Source organism: Diadema setosum, chromosome 14, assembly GCF_964275005.1.
Source record: "Diadema setosum chromosome 14, eeDiaSeto1, whole genome shotgun sequence".
NCBI classification, from domain to species: domain Eukaryota; kingdom Metazoa; phylum Echinodermata; class Echinoidea; order Diadematoida; family Diadematidae; genus Diadema; species Diadema setosum.
Window position 1 is genome coordinate 9,433,181 of NC_092698.1, and position 21,353 is coordinate 9,454,533.

General features: G+C 38.3%; 1 protein-coding gene across 1 annotated transcript in view; it reads right to left on the bottom strand.

Annotated features, from left to right (window-relative positions):
- Window positions 1-20,226, bottom strand: part of LOC140237727 (NADPH oxidase 5-like) — an 87,717-nt gene extending 67,491 nt beyond the window's left edge. The window contains exons 1-2 of the mRNA XM_072317655.1: window positions 20,044-20,226; window positions 12,000-12,150 (exon numbers count right to left, since the gene is read on the bottom strand). Of these exons, the coding sequence (XP_072173756.1) occupies window positions 12,000-12,150; window positions 20,044-20,226 (334 nt within the window). The remainder of the gene's footprint in view (window positions 1-11,999; window positions 12,151-20,043) is intronic.
- Window positions 20,227-21,353: the final 1,127 nt, after the last annotated feature.

The window sequence follows — 21,353 nt, forward strand, 5'->3', positions numbered from 1 at the left end:
AAAGTGAAGTAAATATGCGTTTCATTATCATGGGATGATGATGTTCGCATTTGTTACGGCTCAGTAAGACGCACTACTTCCACGACCTATCTGGGACTCAAAAAGAAAAGGATTCAGCTTGCACTTAGAAGAATACATACAGTGAACGATCTTTTGTTTCTTTGTTTTTATCTTCGCAATCCAAGGAATTCACAATTTAGGGCTTGTGTATATGAAAGTATGTTGAGCTAATAAAATCCTTAGGAGAGGTATATGAAAGTCATTAGACTGCCTGTAAGATACTTAAAAGATGATTTGGTCCTTTTAAACAGGGAATGGAAGATACGTAAGGGTGTATTATAATCATAAGCAAACATGAATTGCCCCAGCTGAAACAAAGCAACAAAATGCTGAATACGAGGTCCCCCCCCCAAAAAAAAAAAAAAAAAAAAAAAAAAATCATTGTCGACAGGGGCACCCAGAAATGTAATTTTAGATGTATTTTCTCTAACAGGAGTGCCATCAAATATAATATCTGTTTGTCAAGGCTTCTATCGTATTGCTATAAAGTATGTTGTTAGTTTTCTGAAGACAGGTACAAGTTATTTGCTGTTATCTATTGAGTAGCTTTTTTGCAATATATCTTCCAGTGGGGAGGGTGAGGACGTGAGACGTAATGAGGGAATTGTTCAGTTGTTGGTGAATGATTCCTGTCATTATGTCATAACAGTTTACATCACTGGAGCGGCACACACACACACACACACGCGCACACACATCACACACATATATCATATATATATATATATATATATATATATATATATATATACGTAAAAAGCACACACAAAACATACACACCAACATACACATGTCCACAAAAGATCTGAAAGAAAGAATTCTCATGAGAGGGAACAAGAGGAGAGTAACTGGAGTGAGAAATTAACAACGGACTCAGAGTATCAAAATCAAGAGCTTTGAACGAGTACACGTCACGAGTTCGACACTCACGAATTATGCAGCTCACGAGTCATACAGCCCACGAGTCATACAGTCCATGAGTTCGACACTAAGCAAACAAGGCCCACGAGACCGACACATTAAGCCCAGTGTTGTGATGTCGAACTCGTGGCCCGTTTTACCTAGTATCGAAGTTATGGGCCTTATTTGCTAGTGTCGAACTCGTGGGCTGTATGACTCGTGGGTGTCGGTCTAGTGGGTTGACCCCTTTTGAACACTAGTCTTGATCCCACTGGCAACGAGAAGGAAGGAAGAGGGAAGGAGATTGAGACGCGATATACCCCAAAGTTTTTTGAATGAGTCATTCTGGGCGAGATTAAGACGGTTGCAGTACAGAAACATATAATCGACCAATGAAATAATTATATATATATATATATATATATATATATTTTTTTTTTTTTTTTTTTTTTTTTTTGGGGGGGGGGCGGAACCCGTTCTTTGGCCTGTTTAAAATCGAGCGCTCATTTCCGGGTATAGACTATAACTGGTACAGAAGAAAAAAAAAGAGAGAATGAAAAAAAGGAGTACACGCCAAATAAATTCGACAATAAATTACGTCAAAACTAGAATAATCAGAACAGACTCTTGTAGAAATAGGACAACTTTGGATATCGTGTTTGTCTTTAAGCGAGTATCCCAAATTTAAATTGCAATCACGAGAATTTAGATTTGTTTCGCTTTTTTTTTTTTTTTGAAGAGGGGTATGTTAAAGTATAACTGTTACCATATCCATGATATCTCCAGCGCATGATAATGGTCGGCAGGATACTGGACAACTAAAACTATTTCCTTCCTTCTATCGACATCTTTATGTAAACAAATACGAGCCAACACTGAATCAGATGATATTTCACCACTATATCCTTACATACATGTAAGCAAGAAAGCGCGTGTTCGTGTGTGTGAAAATCTCTATGGGGCTGCTAAAAGTATTTTATTAAACTCTAAGTAATAGTTTCCGTTAGACCTTGTCCTCATTTAAAAATAAAAGATTACCCTGGGAATTTCACTGAATGGGTTGGTTCTCGCGCTTTCCTAGTTGCAGGCAATAATTGCATTCTGCTCTAGTACGCATTGTTTGATGTACTTTTTTGCGGGAACGTCGGGACTTGCTTCATTACCCTCATCACCACCAGTATCCACAATAGCGGTTCTTTATTCCAGCACTTGTGGTCGGTCACACACAAAGGCTGAAAATATTCGTATTACATAGGAGCCTACGTACATTATCAATGGATGTATCGATATCAAGGTAAGGCTTGCTCGACAAATGCACTGAATCGTATCAAAATGTGGGGCAATACTGAGTTCTGAATATGTTTTATTAAACATTATAGAGTTGGCGGTAGCTTCAATCAGGTCTGTCGTGTTTTCAATTCCCAACGTCTTTTCAGTTTGAAGAGCGTCTTATACATTGCCTTGTTGGAGCAACTCTATCTGTGTACGAGATTATGTATACAGAAAAAGTTATACGGATGATGATAAGGATATATACATGTGTAATTTTATATATGTATATGATTATAATATAGGATGTTCCATTTAACGAAGCAAAACTATCACTGTCAACACGTGCATCAATTTCCATTGACCCAGAAAACAATAATCTTTGGCGAAATCACCTCGTTCTGGAGTAAGAAGAGGAGGAGGAAAAGTTGAAGGAGAAGGATGTTTTCTGGGGACATCGGGAACTCTTTATGACAAGGATCAGAAAGGGTGCCCGATTGAATCTCTTAGAAATCAGACGCAAAGCATAATAATACAAGGCCTTCTTGTCACAATTTTGACGGCTTCTTTTTTGAGCGGAAGAAGAAGCATCCCTCACAGATCAACTGCCATGGTAAACAAACGTTAAGTTATTTACACCGTATGTACTAAAAATTACAATCGGACTTCTTGCAACGATAACCTTAAAAGTAGCAAACCAATCAAAATGCAATTAATTTCAGCTTATTGCCTACATTCTGCAGAAAACCGCATTCTATTTGCTTCAATGGTAACTGAAAAATTGGGATATTTGTAAAGCCCCTCCCCCAAAGTTTGGAAGGAGACGCGCTATCCTTTGTGTTCTCTGTTCTCTCACCAAAAAAAAAAAAAAAAATGTCTTCAAAAAGTGACTGCTTGTTTGTTCTCATGTTGAACTAAACATTGAAGAATGAATTACATCACAAGGGATGCAGATTTCTGAGATTTGTGAATATTAGTAAGGTGTGAAAATGAACGATTACAGAAAGATGTGGAAACTTAACTCATTGAAGACCAGATTGAAGTCTTATTCCTTGTTGAATTTCTGTTTTCTAATTTCTTTTTCATTTTTCTCTTTTTGTTTTTTATCAAGATGATCATGACAGCAATATTTCCATATTTACAAATTTGCATACTTACATATTGATGTAATGTTATGCACATCATTCTGAATTCATTTATTGGTCAGATGTCAGATGTCAGATGTGAGCAAAACATTTTCATTCATATGCCAAACTTGGGCCAAACTTGTGAGAAATGGACCCATACACGCATTACGAAGATCCACATTTCTCCATGACCACTGAACCAAATTGAATGGGGTTTTCTACAAGATGTAAGTAACAAGTTATAATTTTGTTTGAAAAGATTTTATTTTCTGCATTTCATATTTTCTTTCAGAATAACAAAAATAACAAAGGCAGGTTCAATTACACAAATACAATTCTGAAAATTATTGACATATTACATAGTAAGTCATATTTTGTATGTAAAGACAAATGAAACGTTAAATAACATACAAAATGTTTATATGGCCAATAATGACTTAATTCACAGTACAATATATAATATATACATATGATGCAGAGGGCCGCCGTTATAAGCCGTGCTTGAACAGACGGACAGCCAGAGTTAAATTACCATTTTTTATTGTAGTACTTGAACACTAATACAGATGGGCCATGTTAAAGTGCGTGTAAATCCAGTTTTATACAATTACTTGGTAAACAGGAGTGGTGCCTGTGAGTGCGTGTGCAGGTGATGAAGCGCGAAAGTGTTGATGGTCAGCACTTCTAAGAAAATGATTGGATATGTTATAATATGGGCGAAGGGTCAAGCAGCAAAGTAAAAGAAAAGGAAAAGGGGGTGGACCAAATATTGCCTTGTTGTTGAGTATAAGAGGTACATGTTTAATGATTACTGTACCGTATGATATTGTGCCAAGAAATATTTCTTTGTATTTGCCTTAAAGGAATAGAGAGATGTGCACTGTTTTATGTGGAGAGGGAGTGAATTCCAAATATCAGGCCCGTTATGCCGAATTGATTTTTGAGCTAATAGGAGTTTAGGGTTATTCAAATGGAAATCATTACGATGACGCGTGGGGTAAGCATGGACATCCCTGTTAAGGGAAAATGCGTTGTGGAAGAGTGGGAGTAGATTTTGCGTGTATTTGAACATAAATATTGCTGTTTGAAATTTGTGTATATCGTCAACTTTAAGAACTTTTAGTCTAAGGAATAATGGATCAGTATGTTGTAGATAATGTGAGTTGGTACATATTCTTATTGCCTTTTTCTGTAAAAGAAAAATAACATTTACTTTGGTTTTATTACAGTTTCCCCAGACAACATTACAATAATTAATGTACGGTAAGATTAATGCATTGTATAACATAATGAGTACTTTTTCCGTTACAAAATATTTTAATCTCCGAAGTATTCCAATGGCTTTGGATATTATTGTGGTTATGTTGTCAATGTGGTTATTCCAATTTAAGTTGGAGTCAACGGTTACCCCTAAGAACTTGGTTGATTTTTTTTCCAATAATGGGCATACCATCAATAATAATGTTATTAGGCATTATCGGTTGCAAATTTGAAGTATTGAAGTTTATAAAACACGTTTTATCTATATTTAGTGATAATTTATTGCATTTAAACCATGTAGAAATTTTTGCAAGCTCAGAATTAAGTATATCAACTAGTGTGCTTAAACAGTTGTGAGAGTAGAAGACACTGGTATCGTCCTCGAATAATACATAGGTGAGAAGGGTTGAGGAATTTATGATATCGTTGATATATATAAGAAAAAGTAGAGGTCCTAAAATGGATCCCTGTGGTACACCGCAAGTAATATATGACTTAAGCGAGGTACTTGAATGAAATGCTACGTATTGCTGACGTTGGGATAAATAATCTCGGAACCAGGAAAGAACTATTCCTCTTATGCCATAATTATGTAGCTTTTTTAATAAAATTCCATGGTCTATTGTATCAAAGGCCTTGCTCAGGTCCATAAAAACTCCTATCACGTGCTGTTTGTTCGCAATAGAATCGATAATTTTGTCACAAGTTTGAATGATTGCAAAATCTGTAGAAAAACCTTTGCGAAAGCCAAATTGGTTAGGATTTAAAATGTGGTTATCAACCAGAAACTTATACAAACGTTCATGTGCAATCTTTTCAAGGATTTTAGAAATGACGGGCAATAATGAAATTGGACGATAATTCTTTATTTGGGACGCATCATCTTTTTTGTGAATTTCACACCCTGAAAAAGCCTTTAGATTGTGTCATTATTTTTACAGTTATAAATGCAAAAAAAAAATGCATTGTATTTATCTACGAGGGCATACTGTATAAGGTGAAGTATTTTCCAGCTGAAAATCTGGTCCTCTCATTTTCACACTGGATTTACTTGTGTCCCTTAGCAAATCTTACCAAGAGTTCTGTAACAGTTAGGTACAACGTTTGTAATGATGCACAGTTAAGCCTGCCTTAGCGTCATCTGCCTATAGTGGCCACCTGTCTTAACTGTCTATAAGAGACCTGCGGAAGAACAGACCCTGGACTGAAGTATGTGCTCTTAAATAAAGGAATGAAACCATGTTAAAGACCGTGCATAATCATAGGAGCCACCCGTCTAAAAACGGCCACTTTTTTATCTCCCTTGCGTGGACGCTATAGACAGGTTTGTCTTTATTTTTAGTCTGTGCCTTCCTCCTCATGTGATTGTTATCATGGAAATCAAGGAAATACCGCGCTCGTTGTGTCGTCAGACGTACATCTATTGCTAACAGTTTGAGTCTTTACCATGATTCGTTTGATGCTGAGTCAGTCTAGAGATGCCCTCCCTTCTGTCAGCCGGGTGCACGTCAAAACACCGACACCCACGAGTCATACATCTAACTAGTCATAGAGCTCACGAGTCATATCTACAGCCCACGAGTTATACAGCTCACGAGTCATACAGCCCATGTGTTATACAGCTCACGAGTCATATAGCCCATGAGTTCGACACTAAGCTAACAAGGCCCACTTTAAGCCCCATGTTATATCTGTCGAACTCGTGGGCTGTTTTTGCATAGTGTCGAATTCATGGGCTTTATTTGCCTAGTGTCGAAATCATGGGCTGTATGACTCGTGAGCGGTATGACTCATGGACCTGTTTTCAATGTCGAACTCGTGGGCTGTATGACTCATAGGTGTCGGTCTTGTGGGATGACCCCTGTCAGCCTGCAATGTCTTTGTCTGTCTGTTTGTCTCTCTGTCTGTCTGTGTGTTTGTCTTTTTGTGTAGCTGTACCATGACCACTTAATTTCAAAGATAAACGAATGACGTTGACTGCCAATGTCAATATGAACTACAATTTTTGTACGGCATATTTGGGAAAGATGATTTCTTTTATCCCATCACTAACAATGGAACAACAGGAACAATTAATGAAACAAACCACCTGCAGTTCCGTTTGATTTCAAGTAGATGGTATCAAATTCTTTCGATTGAGATCTATTTCTGCCTATTTTTTTTTTAATGGAAAAAATGTGCATGTTCACAACCCCCCCCCCCTAAAAAAATAAACAACTTGATTTCACGAAGCTCAAAATCATTGATTATTTAATTCGTATGAAAATACAAATGCCAAAAGTCTGATGTAACAGTTCCTTTAACCCCTCTTGACTGGAGTGAACGACAATGCATTGCATATATCGCCCTGCAATTCGAGAAACACGTCTTTCATTTAAGCAAACTGTGCGCAGCCTACTCTCAAAGAATTAGTCTTTTTACCAGCCAACCTCTTGAAAAATCAGTTTTCCTTTAGACAGTGTACGAACACCTGTCTGAGTAACGTTTTATCCGCCATGAACGAGACTATCCTGAACGAGACACATGCCCTCACATCATCTCACCATCAACAACCTCCTATGGCATCAAATACATTTGAAGAGTATTAGTTTCTGTCATCCCTTGCTAGCGTTTGTTTTCCATTTTCCCCTGCGCCCTGTCATATTATTAAGCGGATACCATCGTTCATTTAGCTCATTCCCTTCAATAAATAAGTGCCCGTTCACAGCCCATGCCCCTTTCAACCAAAGCCCTGATTGTAAGCGACGCTGGCTGAACAGGTTACAGCAGGGCCAGCGGGACGCGCTACGCTCATGTGTCATTCGTAGTAAGCGGTGCCTTACAGGTCTTCGCTATTCATAAGGTCTGAGCACATCTCACAGATTGAAGTAAATGCACGTCCACTTTGTCAGTTTTGCACTCCGCTCAAGAGCTGCCCGAAGAAGTCACTGTACGGATGAATCCATGAACATGAAATGAGTAAAACTGATCTATATCGTGACCTATTTCTCTCCGTCGTCCCTTTCCTTTCCCCCTGTCTTTTTAGCTTTGCTTAAAACTCGCATAGAAATCGCAGAAACACCGAATGTGTGTGAATAACTTCCATTCGAATACCAATCCAAATTTGCCCAGGGAGCTGCTATGAGCATGGAAGGGTGATATTTTAAATGTCATCCGTTTAAATTAACCGTGGTAGAGTTTATTGCCTGTCGAAATTTCGCGGCAGCTTTCCGATTTTCCCAACGACAAAGAACATCTGTATTTCAAGCATATTAACAACAAAGACTATTTTTGTTGCCTTGCATGGAAATTGGCTGGGGGATGTGTGGAGAATTATGGCCCGTCAGTTTTGTGTAATTAGAGTAATTTGAATGACTATTTGTCCAATGCTCTCTAAAGGTTGATTTATGGAGGCTCAATCGACGTAGCAACATGATGGAATGTATCCCCAATCATACCGCAGTGAGAAAAGGCGCGCGTTGCTTTCCCGACGCCGTCAATCGATCGCCCCGATCGATTATTTCGCATTTTTATATTTGCTGATCGTGCGATAACGTGTAACTGAGTAAGGTGCATGATAGAACTCCTCGGGGCGAGCCCCGGGAGCTATCTCGCGCTTGTTCCTTCTACACTCACATTCCAACAAGACGATAAACTCCTTCAACTTCAATTTCTCCTTCGGACCACTCTTGAATTTCCGTCTTGACGTTTGTTTTTTTCCCTCTGTCTGTCGGCAAAGATTACTCTTTTATCTTTCAATTTTCTCGCAGTGTCTTCGTGATTGAGGAGCCAAAATACCCCTTTCAAGATGACGATTGTACACTCAAAGCCTGCTCTATGACTGCTAGAAATCGTATGCTCTCTTCAATTCATTATGTCAATTTTCGACTGACATTTACATAAGAAAAGAGAAATTGCTTTACAATTTCCTGACAAGAAAAGATTGAATTCTTAACACTAAATGAAAAGTAAAAATGACCTCTAGTACACGACAAGTTATACGATAAGTTACACCCAACGATTACCCCGATACGATGGAATTTGATCGGACCATTTAACATAAGAGTTAAACATTGGTTAATGTATTACTTCTATGATATACATACGATTAAAAAAAAATGTAAGTGCAAGAAGAGAAAATGTAAAGTCATGTTGAAGTCGTGTTGACATCTGATATCAAGTTCTTCCTTCTTTCATTTTGTTTTTGTGCCAGCAGGAAAAAAAAAAATGAAAACCCACCCCACCCTCCATTGCCTTATACATTAGCTATCTAACACTGATGTGAACTTCTCGAGTTAGAAAAGAAAATAATCTTGAATAACATGGCCATAGTGTATTCTGCATATTAAGCATTAGATTCCAAGAGCTATTGACAAAATGCTTCATTGTAAATCTATTCTGTGTAATACACATACATACATTTACACACACACACACACACACATATATATATAATTATATATATATACATATACATACACACATGACTGTGTGTATGTGTGTGCTTGTGTATGTGACATGCATACATATCAGTAATATTGTAATTGATAATGTGAAGTGCTGTGATATTCTCTCTCTCTCTCTCTCTCTCTCTCTCTCTCTCTCTCTATATATATATATATATATATATATATTTATATATGATTATGATAAAATACAATTATAACTTTATAAGTTGTACTAAGTAAGTGGTTTCCATCCATACGTGCGACTTGCACGTAATGGACTTTACAAGGACTATTGAACGATTGTTAATAGACCCCCCCCAAAAAAAAAAAAAAAACACACACAAACAAATGGAGAAGAAAAGACTGATGAAAGAAAAATGAAGGGAGTGAAGTTTAAGCGTGAATTTTGAACTATGAACCTTGCTCTCTCCAAGGCGTAGTGCCGGAGAGGGCTCCGCTGTTGCTTTTGACCAGTGATCTTATTCAAACTTTAATTTCCAATCGCGATTCCGGCTAATGATTAAATTTCTAGGTACGTCTACAAGAGATGGGTCACTTTTTAGTGGCGACAAAGTTGTAACAAACTGCAATTCCACAATTCTTTACTACTCAGGACTCGTATACCGCAACTGACATCTAATATACTCTTCCATGCCCTTTTTATTATTTTCTGTTGTGGCATAGCTACACGAATGATTGAAATGCATTTGTAGACTCAATCTCTAAAAGAACCCTTTAAATGTCAAATGTTTTAATCAAGTGATGCGTACGGATAACGAAAAAAAAAATAACAGTGAGTAACCACTCAAAACATGCAAAATGAATATGTTAAGGTCGCTACTTCATAGTACCGATACACACATAATATGAGTCAGTCGACATCGTGCTTTGATAGTAAGGGATTAAGTCATGCGAATTGAAGTTCGCCTTAAGTTCGCGTCAACACGGCTTTTCCCTCAGCTCCGCGTAATGTGCAGCACGATGTGAATGTCATGCAGAAGCTCAGATTACATTGTGGAAACCAAGAGTGCCGTCTATGGGGAACTATTTTCTACCCTCCTGTCAGCCGAACCTATCCTCCTCCTCCTCCTTCTCCTCCAGGGCTTCCCCTGGTCTCCATAGGAGTCACCAGGAACCCATCAGACACACCGCTTATTATCAGGCCTGATCGCATTGGGATTTTGGGAAATTCTGATTAGCCAGAGGCAGCGTTAAAGTGACTGTATGTATCTTTTTCCCATAGCGTCAAGGAGCATGTTTCTTTTTTTATACACTACTTAGAGGAGCCTGAGTTTGTTTGCTTACTAAAGCAGTATAGGTTATGAGCAACTCTCAGTGTTAATGGGAGGACGCCCCGAGACGCAAGCTTCACCATGCCCTCCCTATAACCCCCCCCCCCCCACCTATCATCACTATTATCATATCAAGGATTGATCCAGACTATTTTTTTGGACACACACAAGCAATGACAATTCGTTTATATTGCAGTCTAATGGAACATACATCAACATAATTATCCTACACCTTTTAATCGAGTCACTCTTCATTACGATCGAGTCATTCAGCTCGGCGATTGATTTTGCTGCTTTTATTGTTTCCTTTGTGGTTGTGACAGAAGGTCATTAATGTGATGCAATCAGGAAGGTGAGAAATAATAAATCTGATTTACTTTGCTAAAGGGTACTATGTGGAAGGTCGATAGAAAGAAGTGATCAGTCGAATACAAGATGCAGCAGATTAGATTCCTCTTGTAAGTCAATTCGGAAAAAAAAAAAAAAAACCTTCCTTCAGTTTCTGATGGCTTTAATGTCGCCACGATATTGCAAGCTTACCAGTTTCCTTAATAATAATAATAATAATAATAATAATAATAATAATAATAATAATAATAATAGTGGCTTTTTTTTTACAAATTTCAGAAATTTAGACCTACTGCAAAAATCAGAATTGGGAAAAGAAAGCGTTTAATAGGCAATAGTAATTCACTTGTAGTTGGACTTAAAAATTAAATTGAAAGTGTCCAAGTCGGAAAGGCAAAGAAACTACGAGATCCTTAATTTTAAGTTGGATACGTACGAACTACATAAGCGCACGTCACTCGATTAAAAAAAAAAAAGATGAGACAAAAGTCAGAATCGAATACGTGTACTTCAACTTCAATTTCACTTTCTGGTCATTTTTTTTTCACTTAAACAACTGAGTCTTCTTTGGTGTCAAATCTATGCAACTGTTGTACTAGTATTTGACAAGAACAGATGCGAACTCCGTTAAGCTATAGGTTTACGTGAGACAAGTTTGCGATGCGTTTGCTGCCTGCAAGTAGATGTGTTTATTCACTGTTTGCAGAAAAGTGAGTGAAGAGTAAATAGCGGGTGCCTTAGACACAAGGAAGTAATAAGCAAGAAGATTGGTTGGATAAACAGAGAGAAAAAGTGAAACATGTATGTATTTAATGTATTTTGAGGATTTTGAGATAGAGATAATGGCGCTGGGACAGAAATCATTTAAGCTTGTCCGTTTTAAGAGTCGATACTGTTATTTCTTAGTTTACCTTTGTTTAATCTACCAGACAGGACGTCGAGGTGATAGAATTACAGGGGCACTTAAGGCGCGCGAGTTTCTGACGGACATAAAGTAATAGCCATGCGATCAGTTCAAATAGAGGAAGGATGTCTTACGTAATTTTGTTTGTAATGCTGGTGTCCCAAGTCTTCACGGTATAATGTACCACTATTTTTCAATTCATGTGTTCAAAATGGATTAACCATGATGTATCGCATGGCCAGAGTGTTAAGGCGCGAATAAATCTACACGGAGGCCAAACGCTGATGGGTGTGCGGTCAATCAATGTGTTTACACTTCGTCCGCGTTTGGGAAAATAAATATCGCTTTGAAAGATTAACACTGCCACCCCGGAAGTGCCATTACGTACCATAGCAAACCATGAATCACTTACCGTCGACATCGTACACGCTGAAGAGAAATCGTAGTTTATCAACCGGGTCGCCCTTCGTTAAGAGGTACAGCCCCTCCATCAGTTCGTCCAGTGAAATATAGCCGCTACCATCGGCGTCAAACAAGTGGAAGAATCGCTCGGCGAAGAACGACTGCAAAGGAGAAAATGAAACAATGCCTGCAGTGATAGATTAATTGTTTTCACATCTTCACTTTTTAATAACACCTTCTTTTTTTTTTTTATTCCTCTCAGTTTGCAAGTTCTTGAAAAGAAGTAAAAACTTATATTTGAATTCTCATCGGTTTATGCTTTCCCTGAGGAACCAGGTTGCTTCTTGAAAAAAAAAAGATTTCTGGGAAGTTATAGTTTTATTAACGCAACTTAGCCATAATAATCATATTGCAGATGCTCTTCTACAGCAAGTCGTCTTGTAATTACTTATTATCTTAAAAACTTAAGATAAGTAGAATGACATAATTACGCAAATAAATTACTGGATAGGTTTTAGGGGATTTGGCTGAAATATCAAATCTTATAGGTTGCTGAATCATTAGAACTAATTGGTATTCTAAAAAGTCAAATTTTGAAGTGATTATCAACTGACCACGGTATTATGTTATTCTATTTCAGCTGATGGAACACACATCATGACCGTCTGGCTCTGTCTAACACCAACGAATTTACTCTAATTCAATTTTTAGTTTTATAATAGATTACAAAAAGTCTCGACTCAAAGTTTTTAAACCCTATTTGATTTATCATCCCGTTGGTGATATCCACTGTGTATGCGTTCATTATTTGTGGAAGATACAAAGTGATATTCTATCAATAAAGATTGAAGTTCAAGGTAACTGTAGTTATTTTACACTTGATATTTTTAGTTTGATTTTGGTTGTCCGACGTTGAACAACTGGATTGGGATAATGGAGAAGGCAGCAAACATGATATGAGATGTATGTATAAAACTGGACCAAACAATGGCGAGAGGATTTTAATCAGGGGCGCATCATAAGGAAAAGAATTGTGCGCCATCGCCGTCAACAAGAAGAGATGAAAACAAAGTGCCAGACACGACGCCAGATGCCAGATTTAATCAAGATGTTGTCTTTGGGATACCAACACGGTGAGGTCTATATACGATTATAAATGCGATACATTTCTACTAAGTATGCATACACATTGTGTGCGTCTGTGTACCTACACTAGTCTACTCTTCTTTTACCAATCTTTACAGTTAAATCCTTTGTTTATACCGCTAGCACGAATGTGATTCTAGATCTCTTACAGTTAATTCAATACTTTTCGACGTTTGCATTCTCCAACTTCAAAACTTATCATTTCTTTACAACTGCAAATTTCATGCCAAAATGCACTTTTTGTTAGCATTTGTGAACTGCGCCTAATACAAGTAGTGCTTTTATGTACTAATTATCGTATCTGTTGTATTCGACAACTTACACATTCAATATTCTAATATGTTTATGATATGCTTATATGTAAAACGTGGAATATGGAACAATAAAACAAACAAACCCTTACGAGGGTTTATTTATCTTACATACTTTAAGATCGCAACAACAAAATAATTTAGAAATAAAAATAAACACAATAATTTGAAGAGAATGAAGGTTAAAACTGACAAAAGCCGACATCAAGGATATTGCTCAGTTCTCCTTGGACCTGTCTGTAGCTAGGTGTGCAAAGAATATCATCAAACCAAGATAAGATCTCTTCTCTTGGTATAATAATTATTCCAACAGGGCTGCATGACGTCTCCCCGTATTTTACCTGCGATTAAACATGTGTCTGTATGTGTGTATGTGTGTGTGTGTGGATGTGTGAGGTTGTGTATAATGTGTGTGTGTGTGTGTGTGTGTGTGTGTGTGTGTGCGTGTGTGTGTGTGCGTGTGTGTGTGTGTGTGTGTGAGTGTGTACGTGTGTGTGTTTGTACGTGTGTGTGTGTGTGAGTGTGTACGTGTGTGTGTTTGTACGTGTGTGCTTGAGATGGTGTTTGGGTGGTTGTGCAGGTTTAGTATATAGGTGTTGTCGGTGTTTCTTGTTCTCCTGTGCGTGCGTAAGTAGCTGTCCATCTCCATGTCTGCATCAATTTTAGAAAGAGACAGCCTGCATTCAAAGTGTGATTTCTGATATATTTGATGTCATTATTAGCTCGCAATCTGGAGGGTTATGATAATATTTTATGACTTTCGTGAGTTCTATTGAATGTGACGAAAGCAGGCAGGGAGAGCCGGCTTTAAGATTTGATGGAAAACGACGATCAGCCGACGGTCTTTACCGGATATTAAAAGTGTGCGATTCAATGTCACTAAAAAGACTTGCTGATATTTCCTTACAGTATACATACATGCGGGGAAAGTAATATGTCATACTCCGATTGTGATGTAAATGAGGGCTAGGGGAGGAGGATTTATCATCGCACAATATTTGTCATTAATCATCGCTGGTTTTCTAACGCCATACGGGTGTACCTTTCATTTTGAAGTCTGACACAGTAAAGAAGTGCAGCATGGCTTACGTGCAACTCACAGGAAGTCAGTAAATTCGCGATCAAAGAGCTAAATTTCACAGGCCTAAGCTCAGGTAGAAACCAATATGAATCGACTTTCATATTAGACTTGATTTATCGATTTACTCTCTGTATGCACTTATATTTCAAATATTCTCTCCAAAAATGAAGGCACTCTGCGTGTCATTCCGTTGTCCCTGTATTCGCGGCAGCCAGCAAACACGCGTCTAGTTTTCTGCTGCTCAGTTATAGAGGCGAAGTCCTATAAATTAAACTATATCGGTTGAGATGTAGGTTTTTGCTGAGAGTTATTCAACGGTGCCGCATTTAACAGGCAACTGCTCCTTTGTAGGCAATTTTTTTTTTCTTTCCAACGATAGCGAATAGGGTCCCCCGCCACCTCCCGCTCCATCAAAATGTCGTATTAATGACGAGGAAATGCGTTCCAAAATTCTGCTTGTGTGTGCGTGTGTGTGTGAGTGTGTGTGCGAGTGTGTAAAACCAGAGGGAGAGAGAGAGAGAGGGAGGGAGAAAGCGGAGACTTCAAACTGGGCATAACGAAAGCATCGATACCACCGCACTGCCCGCTCTCTGTTTCTATTGACCATTTCCCGCTCTTTCGAGCTCGCTGGGGCGTCAAAAAATTGATGCTAAGCAGTTACAGCGACATTACCAGGTTAACGTACCATATAAGTAAATAGTTCCCGCTCATCAAAGACATCTAAATCCGTACTACTCTCTTTTCTCATCTTCTTTTTTCTTTCTTTTTAAAAGTTTTAAAGCATTGGGGCCAACCTCGATTAACCAAGGGCAAAATTTGCTTTCAATTATTGTTCGTCTTGTCATGTTTCCACACAGGTTCAGACGGAGCAAGCTCAAGTTACAAATTATGTAATTTCCCTCTTTGTGGCAGGACAATGCAGTGAACACCTGTACGTGTCGGGGCGGCGATGCGCTGTAAGGCACCGTAAGAAGGCGAGCAACCGGTGTTAAGTGATGACCCCGTGTGACATTTCGTTGCCGGGCAGCGGTGGGGAAATGACGAAAAATTGATTTCTCCGCATCGATTCGAAGTCTACATCTGGCTGATGGTTTTCATCAGTGTCTAATTCCTGTAGTTTGCATGTCAAGACGACAAAAAGGATGTATCTCCAGTCACTGCTGGCGGCACAAGAATGCAGTTTTCCTGCTTTTTTCACACACTCACACCCCCCCCCCCCGGATAAAATATACCGTTATTGTTTCGAAACATTGTCCTTGTCTAACTGCGAACAAGCTTACAATGAATTCGGTATCTGGAAACGAAGAAACTCGTTTGGTTCGTTGCGTTATGCTTTCGCACTTCTGAAAAGATGATGGACATAACTCGTCTTTTTTTTTTCAGCCAGTTTCATCACAATGCACTTTATACCACTCGAATCGAATCTCGTTTCGTCGGGAGATGGGCTAGGAGACATTGGCCTAACTGTCTGCCTCACAAATTGCACTAAAATACCCATAAACCTCCGCGTGGTCGATGTATTTTTGAGCAGTTAAAGCTATTGGAAGTGATGTATGATATGACGGAAATTTATGACGTTTGTCATGGAATATCGGCAGTACTTTGACAATATAGATATGACCTGTTTGCGATAGATTGCACAGTTCCGGCCTTCGCGGTTTTTTTTTTTCTCTCACCCCCTGTAAATTAGTTCAGTGCTAGTAATACCTGCATGGGTGACAGAGGAAATGTCTCAAATTCACATTTACTGCCATGTGTCGATTCTTATGTCTTAAATATTCCAAATTTTATCTTTGTGGAAAAAAAAAAAGATAAACAAGCATCCATTCCACTGAATGCATCCTGGACTATGAGATGATGTTTTAATACTTTAAGTTCGGAGTCTGGCGTCCAGAAGAAGCATTGACAAATTGAGTCAGGAAGGCACCATGAATTCAAACGAGCTCTTAAAATAAAGTCACTTAACCCTTTGGGGACGGGCTGATTTTGTTACAACACACTTTTCCTATAGACACCTGCCCGAATATATTCGAGACTAGTCTTCAACGGATTAAAAAATATCGATCGAACAATTATAATTGCTTAATGCACGCTTTGTATTTTGTTCCACTCTTTGTTGGATGGAAAAAATGACATTAAATTAAATCGAACTAAGCTGGAAAAATGCTTCCTCTTCCCTACAATGGTTTCTGAGTCCCTTCGTTAACTAAGTTTAATTTATATATGTATGTATGTATGTATATATATATATATATATATATATATATATATATATATATATGATTTATATATATGTATATACATGTATAGTATATGTTTATGATATGCAAATGTATATATAAAAGTAATGCATACATAATATATAAATTAGATAAATAACCCATTCAATTTAAGTAATAATGAATGAGTAGGGGCAGTTGTTTACAATGATTCAACTATTTTTGCTCTTGATTTTGTGGCTATCTGCACCTTTAGTAAGCAGACATAACATGCAGAAGTAATGGCTACTTGACTTCGCGTTTGACATAACACATTTTGTTCAGCACGCCCTTTTTTTATTCCAGCGCTATACAATGCTATACGTGGGTTGATTTCGGGGTTTTTTTTTTTCTGCAAACCATTACACGTCGGCCTTGGTTTCAATACTGTTGAATAGTTTCTGACTGAACAAGAGGGTGTTTATGTGATATGTGAATGTGTATGTGTGTGTGTGTGTGTATGTGTGTATTTGTGTGCGTGGGTTTGTGTGTACGTGTGTTAGGATGCATGAGCATGTGTGTAGGTTAAACCCCACGCACGTGTGAATCTTGACGTGGAAAATTGGCGACTGATGCGGTATCTCACGTTCGTATTGCCACCAGAAAAATGATGCTGGTTGTAATCAGCCTGCGGGTTGTAAGAGGAAAGCGTCCCGGGTAAGTTCTCCTCCTCGGGATGTGACAAACCCAGTGGTGATTGCCACTTGCTATCTGTCCAGATATCGCAGCTTCTCCGGCAATGACGACAGTCCGATGGGAAATCGCCCCGGCCTTAACATACCGTCAGGGTGGTCATCTATAGAGTTTGATAGCTTTTCTTACGGAAACTATACACGGGGGGCGGGGATATAGGGTAGCCTACATACTGTCCGTGAGAGGAGGGGGGGGGGGGATAAAGAAGAGGTTATGAAGGGTGTAGTGGTTTATGCCTGAAGGTTGTTTTGGGGTTTTTAACTTGTGGTACAACTGACCAGTCAGCACTTTCCTGAGGGTAATTGTCCAATTGGAAGTTGTTCAGCGCCGTAGACGTAAGTCGGTTGAATTTTGCTGATTCTTAGTGGAACTGATGACGAATGAATGCAATTTTTTCGTCAGAATGAAGCCGAAAATGCAATGTATTCTTACTCTTCGACATTTAAACACACATACATGTACATGTGTATATTTTGCATTACAATTGTATATATTATATACATTCATATATGTACATACATACATACATACATACATACATATTTAATTTATGGGTTTCAATAATCATCCGAATTTCCCATAATTTTTCTTGTTGGTACAGTAGTAGCATTTTGTAATGTGACGTGTTAAAACCTTAACAGGGGTAGCATGAGTGACAATCTTGATTATAGTCTAAACTCTACAAGTTCTAATACCATGCAGTCCTCCTTGATTTGTCTTTAAACAAAAATGCCCCTAACGTTTAGGGAGCATGCCATCAGATAAAGACAGTTTTCAGAAAATCGACTTTGAAGTTTGGATCGTCAAACGTGCAGCAGATTAGTCAATCAGATGATTACAAAATAATATGGATTTCAAACACCACAAAATCATGCTTCATAATATCCGAAAAGTTTCGAATTTCGATACAACGTCAGACAATGAAATTTGTCATTAAGATATCCAATACTAGTTAGTATACGATACCTTAGAAATTGATATATATATATATATATATATATATATATATATTCTACTTCAAAAAAAAATCATGTATTTTAGTTGTATTTTCCATTTTTCACAGTTTTTCTTTTTTCTTATCACAAACACAGCCTGTATTTTCTGAATTTTCAGTGAAGTGCTTGAAGAAGAAAATCACTTCCTTGGTATTTCCTTCCTTGTCATTCATCTGATAAACACGAGGAGGAGGGTGGGATTGTTGTTTCAGTTTTCCAAAAGTATTTTCTATCCCAAAGCTGCTGCAGAGGGTAATGAAACATTATGTTTTCAACACATTTTAAGGCTGATATACAGTTTATATAAATCTCCTTAAAAGTACGATTATTCATCGCTTACAATGTTGGTCTATTTCTTCAAAACGTATTGGTTTTCATACTGGTTAGAACCCTTCCAAAACCATCACAATCTCACGATTTGTTTAATGTAGAGAATCATTATACCAATGCGTTTTATGACATGGGTGAACAAGAGCGAATCTATCCCCCTTCCTTAGAGGTGCCCACAACATACAAGCTTAGCCTTTTCAGTGGGTACCTCCACTTGTTTTCGCAAGAGTGTATAAATACGATTGAATGTCTCCTTTTTTTTTCTACTGATCACATAGACATGAACACGGTGAATATGTTGTTATCTCTGGCGGGTTATGTATATTTTCAACGACACGCATGTCAAACTTCACTTATTTCTTTTTCTCTACAATGTATAATTACTATAAGTTTCTCAATTATTGTACACTCTTTTCATTGCATAATGTTCTGTTTACCTTATTCTCTGTTGTAAAAGAAGTGTAACATATATGTTTTGTCGAAAAATGAAATAAACTTTGAATTGAATTGAATTGAATTTCTCTATACCTTCTGTTGAAAAAAGTGAAAATAAAGTCTGACTCAAGAATCAAGAATCAATGCTCGTGCCTTATTTCAGAACCAGAATGTCCACCATTCTAAAACGTTATTGACCTTCTATCATAACAGAGGCGCTTCTCTTTTCGACTCCGTCGTGATGCGCATAAACAAATGAAAGCCTGAAACTTTCGGCCTTCTTTTCGTCTTGACACCACGGTAACTTCATATCACACCCTGATATAAACGTACCACTTCGAGTCGGAACAAATAAGGCATCCGTAATATAAACAAAAGGAAACTATCAGTTCCTTTTTACAACATTACAACAACGCGTAATACAAGGTTAGGAAGATGTTCTCCCCCTAACATATTTCAGAAACATCTTAACAGTATTATTTACATTGTAACAATATACCTCATAGCGATACCTGCATTGAAGAGGCTACAGAGCAGTGTTTGGGGGACTTAGATACACTTTTTTTTTCTTTTTGATCTCGTTGTTATGGCCTCTTCCTATTTCATTCCTCAATTATCCATTTTTTGTCATTGCATTTATGGTTATCATTCTTACAACTACTTTTATTGATATTGTTGTCATTGTCACTATCATTATTATCACTGCTATAATTAGTCTACTGTTGAAAATCTTTACTACGGATTAAGAGGGTCGATCTTGTAAACTTATTGCTGCCTCACTTCTGTACATGTGTGTCGAACTTACCTTCTTGATTCCCAGAGCCATCTTGAATTCATCCTCGTCGATTTGTCTGTCCTCCCCAGCGATCTGGCAGAACTGCTTCTCGGCCCAGGATAGCCACTGTGAGTCCTCGTCGGCCGGTTGGGCGTTCCCACACACCGTCGAGAACGCCAAACTGGACTTCCGTCTCGCTGTTGCCATCTCCATTATTCCAAGTTTTCACTTTTTCCCCCTTTTCTTTGCCAAGTCGATTTCTTACTTTTGAAAACAGTCCAGTAGTGGTTCATCAAGTTTGAAGACAGATAGAGAAACTGTCTAGGTCTGCTCCATCATTATGTTTGTTGTCATATCATTTGTGGTTGTTTCAATTAAACGGAGAATCTCGAAGGAAAAAAAAAAACAAAGAAACGCGCTCTGGGTAACTCGTGTGGAACAAACTCCCTTTTTCTTGACTGTTTCCGATCATTAGCGATTGGCGATGTGATCGTGCGATGAGAGTATCAGATGAACAGTGAATAACCATCAAATAATTCCTGGTTTTGACGATTGACGAACAACCTGCGGAAGATAGAGAGCGAGAGGGAGAAAAAGAGAAGAGAGAGAATTGATGCATCAGTACGATCAGGGGGAAAAAAGGTGAGTTTCAGCGACGTTACTCACGCACTGCGTCAACACACATTGGTGGGAATAGAAAGTATGCGAAAGGAGAACCATGGTGTAACAATTACGGACTCAGGCACCGCAGAACCGCGCAGAAACGCCTACCTAATTTATGATTGCGGGGGCGTCATCCGCTAACTTTCTGCTGCTCGTAGTTGAATCCGTCAGGCAAATATGAAGGGAACATGGAAGTATGTCGTAAGCATTACAGAAATTGGTGGACACAGAGTAATGGTTTCTCTAAAGCCAACTGAAGTCGTTACGGATATCATATGATCGTTAAGGTTATGATAGACAAGGTGTAGTATTATGATTAAAATTAAATGGCGGAGGTGACGTTTTGGTTGAATCTGCCGCACTTTGTTATTAACTGGCCTATTTATTCTTAATCAAGTTTGCAACAAAGTGTTTATCCTGTAATAGATAGGCGCCATCTAGAACAAGAGACAAGTTGGCGTGTACGATTACTGGCCAGGGAAGGGATACGGGATACGGTGGCGGCTTGGTCTATCACTCACCATAAAGTCATGGTAGACGCACGCTGATAAATGGGGCGTATCTTGCGTTTCGCAAGACTGTTTACTACCCGGTTCGTTCTCACTGCGGTGCGAAGGGATTTACATTAGAGCCCCCATAGTAAAGCACTCTGAGGCCAGACTCCCTACATCAACCGC